This window comes from Tupaia chinensis, unplaced genomic scaffold (assembly GCF_000334495.1).
Source record: "Tupaia chinensis unplaced genomic scaffold, TupChi_1.0 Scaffold000212_1, whole genome shotgun sequence".
Taxonomy (NCBI): Eukaryota; Metazoa; Chordata; class Mammalia; order Scandentia; family Tupaiidae; genus Tupaia; species Tupaia belangeri.
This window is the reverse complement of record NW_006159687.1, coordinates 120075-127451: the sequence shown is the minus strand read 5'-3', so window position 1 is coordinate 127451 and position 7377 is coordinate 120075. Positions and strand designations below refer to the sequence as shown.

At 36.8% G+C, this 7377-nt stretch overlaps 1 protein-coding gene across 1 annotated transcript in view; it reads left to right on the top strand.

Annotated features, from left to right (window-relative positions):
- CCDC39 (coiled-coil domain 39 molecular ruler complex subunit) overlaps window positions 1-7377 on the top strand; it is a gene marked incomplete in the record, with an annotated part of 137186 nt that overhangs the window by 64256 nt on the left and 65553 nt on the right. Inside the window, 1 exon segment of the mRNA XM_014587416.2 lies at window positions 7279-7377. Coding sequence (XP_014442902.1) covers window positions 7279-7377 — 99 coding nt within the window.

The window sequence follows — 7377 nt, the reverse complement described above, 5'->3', positions numbered from 1 at the left end:
TTGTTTTTTTTTTTTTTTTTCATGGAGTGAGATGGCACCCACTCCATTCTTCTTGTGTAGAATTGCTTTGGCAATACGGAGTCTTTTATGATTCCAGACAAATTTTATGATTGTGTTTTCTAGATCCGTGAAGAATGTGTATGGTGTTTTGATTGGCATTGCATTAAATAAGTAGATTATTTTGGGTAGAATTGCCAGTTTGGTTATATTAATTCTTCCAATCCAGGAACATGGGATATCCTTCCACTTTTTTGTGTCATTTTCAATTTCATTTTTTAGCTTCTCATAGTTTTCCTTGTGAACGTCTTTAACTTCTTTGGTTAAATTTATTTCTAAATATACTTTTTGTGGCTATGGTAAATGGAATAACTTTTTTCAGTTCTATTTCAGTATGCCTTTTATTCATATGTAGAAATGCTATCAATTTATGTATATTGATTTTATATCCTGGAACTTTACTGTAATCATTTATTACTTCCAGTAATTTTCCGATGGAGACCATTGGGTCTTCTATGTATATAATCATGTCATCTGCCAATAGAGAGAGTTTCACCTCTTCTTTTCCTATTTGGATGCCTGTAATTTTTTCCTCTTTTCTGATTGTGTTGATAAGGACTTCCAGTACTATATTGAAAAGGTGTGGAGAAAGTGGGCATCCTTGTCTTGTACCTGTTTTTAGTGGGAAAGCTTTCAGCTTTTCTTCATTCAGGATGATGTTCCCAATGGGGTTTTCATTGATAGCTTTTATTGTGTTGAGAAATGACCCTTGTATGCTGATTTTGCTGAGCGTCTTGAACATAAAGGGATGTTGTATCTTATGCTTTTTCTGCATCAATCGATATGACCATATGGTTTTTGTCTTTTTTCCTATTAATATGGTGTATTACATTTATGGTTTTGTGTATGTTGAACCAACCTTGCATTCCTGGAATAAAGCCTACCTGATCATGATGTATAATCTTTATTGTAATTTGTTCGATATGATTTACTAGTATGTTGTTGAGAATCTGTGTGTCTATATTCATCAGAGATATTGGTGTATAGTTTCCTTCCTTGTCCTGTCCTTATCTGTTTTAAGGATAACAGTGATAGTGGCTTCATAGAATGAATTAGGGAGAGATTCACCCTTTTGGATCTTCAGAAATAACTTGAGCAGAATGGGGGTTAACTGTTCTTTGAAAGTTTTGTAGAAGTCAAGAGGTGAATCCATCTGGGTCCGGGCTTTTCTTTGTTGAGAGGTTATTTATTACTGCTTCAATCTCCTGGCTTGTTATAAGTCTATTTAGACTTTCTTTATCCTCCTGGCTCATTCTTGGTATATTATATTTGTCCAGGAATTTGTCCATCTCACCCAGATTGTCTTGTTTCTTAGGATATAGATATTGAAAGTATCCTCTAATGATGTTTTGAATTTCTACTATGTCTGTTATATTACCAGCTTCATTGCAGATTTGATTCACTTGGTTCCTTTCTCTATTCTTAGTAAGTCTCGCTAATGGTGTATCGTTTTTGTTTATCCTTTCAAAGAACCAGCTTTTACTTTAATTTATTTTCTGTATAGTACGTATATTTTCTATTTCATTTATTTCTGCATGGATCTTAATTATTTCCTTTCTTCTGGAGTTTTTTGGATTTTTTTGCTGTTGCTTTTCTTAATCTCTGAGGCATGGTGTTAGGTGATCCATTTGCCTTCTTTCTGTCTTCCTCTTATGTGCACTGATTGCTATGAACCTCCGCCTTATTGACTGCTTTAGCTGGGTCCCAAAGATTATGGAAACTCATTTCCTCATTGTCATTTGCTTCCGTGAATCTTTTGATTTCAGTCTCTTTTTCATCAGTAGTTGTGTTGTCATTCAGGAGTAGGTTATTTAGTTTCCATGTATTTGTATATTTCTGAGAATTTCTCTTGAAATTAAACTCGTTTAATTACATCCTGGTCAGAGAAGTTGTTGGATATAGTTTCTATTCCTTTGAATCTGTAGAGGCTTGGTATGTGCCCTATGATGTGGTCAGTCTTCAAAAAAGGTCCCATGTGGGTGTGAGAAAAAAGTGTTATCTTGTGGTTTCTGGATGGAAAGTTCTGTAGATGTCTGTTAAGTCCATTTGATTTATGGTATCATTTAGATCCTTTCTCTCTTTATCTACGTTTTGTCTAGATGATTTGTCCAGATGGGATAGTGCAATGTTGAGGTCTCCAACAATTAGTGTATTGCAGTCTATCTCCTCTTTTAGATAGATCTAACAGTCTTTCCTTCACATATTTAGGTGCTCCTGTGTTAGGCGCATAGATATTTATAAGCATTATATCTTCTTGATATATTGATCCTTTTACTACAATATAGTGCCCTTCTTTGTCTCTTCAAACAGTTTTTGTTTTAAAGCCTATTTTGTCAGAAATTAGTATCACAACTCCAGCTCTTTTGTGATTCCCATTTGCGTCGAAAATCTTTTTCCACCCCTTCACTTTCAGTCTATGTATGTCTTTTTCCTGTAGCCAACAGAGAGAGTATTTTTATCCATTCAGTGAGTCTGTGTCTCTTGATTGGAGAGTTTAATTCATTCACATTCAATGTTGTTATTGATGTTACTGGGTCTGTCCAGACCTTTAAGTTGGCCATTGTCTTACCTGCCTTTTATTCCTTTATTTCTCTGTGTTAATTCTTTAGTTTTCCTAGAACAGTACTTTCTTCAGGGTTTCTTGAAGAGCTAATGTGGTGCTGGCAAATTCTTTCAGGTTTTGTTTGAGAAGATGTTAATCTTTTTTTTTTTTCCCATATAAAGGATAGTCTTGCAGGATATAATAATCTTGGTTGAAATTGTTTTCTCTTAACACTTTCAATAGATCTTCCCATTCTTTCCTTGCTTGCTTTGTTTCCATTCAAAGGTCCGGAGTTAGCCTGATGGGATGACCTTTGTAAGTCACTTTTTGTTTCTCTCTTGCCTGTTTTAGTATCATGTTTTTATCTCTGGTTTTGGAGAGTTTGGCTAACATGTGCCTTGGGGAGGATCTTCTGGGGTTGAATCTATTTGGGGACCTTTGTATTTCTTGGGTCTGGATGGTTGAGTGCCTCTCTAGACTTGGGAAACTTTCTTCCAGGATTTCATGGAATAGACTTTCCATGACATTATTAGTTTCTTCACCCTCTGGGATGCCAATTATCCTGATGTTTTGGCGCCTTACAGAATCTAGTATTTCTTGTATATTATTTTCATGTTTTTTTTTGTTATTTTCTCTATCTTCTTGGTGGTTTTTTCTAGGTCAGTGGTTTTATCTTAAACATCAGAAATGCGATCTTCAGCATGGTCTAATTGACTTTTACTACTTTCAAGGGAGTTTTTGATTTTCTCTATAATAGACTTGACCCCTAATAGTTCCATCTGATTTTTTCTCAGCATGTTTATTTCTTCTTTCATATCGTGGAAGGACTTCCTAATCTCCTGAAGTTTGTTGTCTCTCTTCTGTTCCAACTCATAGAATTTGTTCACCATAAACGTTCTAAATTCTTTATCTGATATTTTGGTAATGTCCTCAGATTTCAGGGGAAATGGAGGGGAGTTACTCTGTTCCTGTGATGGAGACATATTTCCTGGTTTATTCAGACCTGAAGCTCTTCTACTTCTAGCCATTGAAAGATGTATTCTATTTTGAATACCTCTTAGGAGCAAGAGTGCTTCCCTTTAGCTGCGAGTTAATGTATATGGAAGTCTCTCTTCTGTTGTGTTTAGCAATGTGGTCTCAAGAGGTGTACTCTATTCAGGTATCTGAGGAGTAGTATCCTGGTATTCACAGATAGTTCAGTACAGGGGCAGATCCCAGGGGACCTTATAAAACTAGGGAATTTTAGAACTGTGATTCTAGATCTGTCTAATGCCTTTGACATAGTGGAGAATGAGGAAGAGAGAATAGTGTTAGAGGAAAGGAAAGAGTATACGGGGGATTAAAGGAAAAGTTGTGCCCCAAGTTAGTGCAGTGCGAGATTTCGCCAGGGACTGAGAGATGGAACTGAGGTGCTCCTGGAGGGCAAAGGCCTCTCTGTGGGACAAGAGAGGAAGGAGACAGGGAATTAACAAAACAAAAAGGCAGAGCAGAAAAAAAAAGTAAAAACCCTCCCTACCTCTCTAGGGAAGGTGGGTCCTGGACTTGGGAGTTTGGAAATGGGATGGGGGCAGTGGTGCCACTGCTTCAGTTTCCTTTGTGCCCAGGGACTGAGAGATGGAACTGGGGTGCTCCTGGAGGGCAAAGGCCTCTCTGCTGGACAAGTGAGAGGAGGGAGACAGGGAATTAACAAAACAAAAAGGCAGAGCAGAAAAAAAAAAGTAAAAAGCCTTCCTATCAGTCTAGGCAACAGGGGTCCTGGACTTGGGAGCTTAGAAGTAGGGTCGGGGCATGGTCCCACTGCCTCAGTTTCCCTTGGTGGCCAGGGACTGAGAGATGGAACTGGGGCGCTCCTGGAGGGCCTAAAATTTTTTTAAATATATATGTTTTCTTTTAAAAATAGTTGTAGGTGCTAGCTAGGAGCACAGCAATGATGCACTTCTTTTGGATGCCGGACCCACATGGAAAGATCCCGGGCTCATGTCCAGAGGCTTCCCTGTGCCAACATGCAGATCTGAGCTATCAGAGTCTGGGGGTGGATCCTGTTACAGGCACCTATCTCTCTCTCTTTTATCTCTCTCTCTGTCCTACACTCTCATGGAAGAAATAAACATTATATATGTATGTATATTTGAAAGGGTTCCCACAAGTTCCTTGCATGAAGTTATCATGATTTATTTATCCATATTCTTTTTTTTAAATAAATACTTTATTTAATTTTATTTATCTATATTATTATTCAATTTAACCAGAGGCAGAGAGAGGGGAAGAGTACAAAGGTAAGCCTCCAAATCAGAGACTCTAAAGTACGGTTGGCCATGTGGGAGTCCATCCACCACGCCACCTGCCAGACCCTTTTTAACCATATTCCATTTTTTGTTATGTGGTTGTTTTTAATGTTTGGCTATTGTAAATAGTACTATTATGTTATTCTTTAGTAGTTCAGTTAGCTCCTTGGGGTAAGTTCCTAGATCTACAATTATGGTTGAAAAGAAATGAGTATTTTTAAAGTCTTGAAATTATTTTTAAGCCTAACTGTCCTCCAGAGGGTTCCATTAATACTCCTACCCCAGTATGTAAACATTCTATTTTATTTATCAACACAGAGACAGGGTATTTTAATTTTAAAAAGGTGTTAAAATTTGTTAGAAAAGCATGATATCTTATTATTTTTAAGTTGGTGATTTAAAAATATTGTTTTTAAAGGTAAAATTTAAGACCTTTATGCTCCATAAAAATGTTTAAACTATTTTTTCCATATTTATGTTTTACAGTTTTTCTTTTTCTTTTGGATTTCTAGATTATATTCTTGGCTCATTTTTCTACTGGGAGATTTATTTCTTTAGTTTTATTTTTTTAAATTGCCAGAAGATGCGTGTGCTCACCAGAAGGAGACATAGAGGGAGAAAGAATCTCCTAACCATGGGATGTGGTTACACTACAGTCCCTTTTGCTCCATGTCTCTATCCTGTCAGAACTTTGGGCATGTATGTACACATACCCAATGTGTTTTTTTAAGCCAGTGGGTATGGGATTTGAACTGTGGTTAACCCCATGGGATCTAATTCCCATAAACACTATAGGGTTGGCCTTAGGAACTTTATATGTTTTAACTGTTTTGTAAAATATTTTCATTGGTAAAATTGTTATCTCTGTCACAATATTGCTAATATTTTCCCCATTTAAATTTAAATTTTTATTCAATGTTTCTGACATAAAACCTTTTTAAAAATTGGGCCTTGGGAGCTAGCAGTTAGCGTAATGGCTATGTCACTGGACTCACACGTAGTCAACCGTGGTTCGTGTCCTGGACCCGGTGGTTAAGAACTCACGCTGGGCGCGTGTGCGTGCGTGCCCAAGATCCTGAGAGGAGAATGGAGGAGAAGGGATTGTGGCGTGACCATCCCCGCTGGGGGGTGATTTCTCGCTTTCCGTCTCTATGTCTCTCTCTGTCTGTCTGGCGAGCGCACACACCCTATAGCGAAAACCTCTCAAAAAAAAAAAAATTGGGCCTTTACATTTTTTTCCCTATACAATTTTTATGTTTAGAAATTTTGCGGCACTAAAATTAGACAGATGTTCACTGTTTCTAGCAGTTGCACCAGTTTCATCTTGTATGTTTTTTTCATTCATTTGGAATGTATTTTTGGTATATGTGAAATATGAAATAGTAAATTTTTATATTCTGGAGTGTTTCAGTATTTCCATTCTGAAAATTGACCTATTCATATACTCTTTTGTCACTTTCCTACTCATGACTGAATTATTTTAAAATAAAATTTTATTTACACCCTATTTTGTGAGATTAGAGTATAAAAATGTCTATCTATAGGATTTTATATGAATGGGTCCTTTTCTGGATATCCTAAGTTTAAATTTTAGCCATATTTTCTTCCTTTTATTCTTTGGAAAGGCTTGAACTTGAAATTAAATAATAAAAAATGATTTAGGGAGCCAGCAGATGGCATAATGGTTATGTTGCTGGATTCCCACCTAGTCAACTGCAGTTCAAGTCTCGGACCTGGAGCCTTAAAATTCATGCTGGGTGTGTGTGCATGTGTGCCCAAGAGCCAGAGAGGAGAATGGAGGAGAAGGGATTGTGGTATGGCCAGCCCTCCTGAGGGGTGATTTCTCACTTTTTGTCTGTTTTTCTGGTGAGTGCACTCTATAGCAAAAATCTCTCTCACTTAAAAAAAAAAAAAAAGTTTTGGAAAAGCTGTAAAAATCTTTTTAAAATGAGTTTCTTCCTCCTCTCTCTTCTTTGTGTGTATGTATAGCTCTGTGTGTGAAAGAGAAAGAGTACTGTATCCTTGACAAGGTCTTAGTATGCTTCCAGCCTTCTAGACAGCCAGGATCATGGGTGTACCCATGGGCATGCCCAACAGATTTAGTTCAACCCAGGATCTCAACCTCAGGCATTACCACATGATTCCCAGTATTATGCAGCAGTACCCTTCTTCTGCCTGCACCACTGTAGCTGGCCATAAATCTTTTTCTTAAGAAAAAACTTATTTATTACTCTGAGCAATCTGAGCAATTTAAATTTAGCTCTAGTTCATATGTTAATCAATGGTCAGATTATAAAAAGGTATATTTTTAAGTTTGACTTTTATGTCAATGTAATAATTTAGTTTGGGTATAAGATGAAATTATTTCAATATTTGATCATTTTGTTATGATAGGATTTGATGATAGAGGATAATCTTTTAAAACTTCAAGTGAAACGTACTCGAGAAATGCTTCATAGTAAGGCAGAAGAAGTTCTTTCCTTGGAAAAAAGA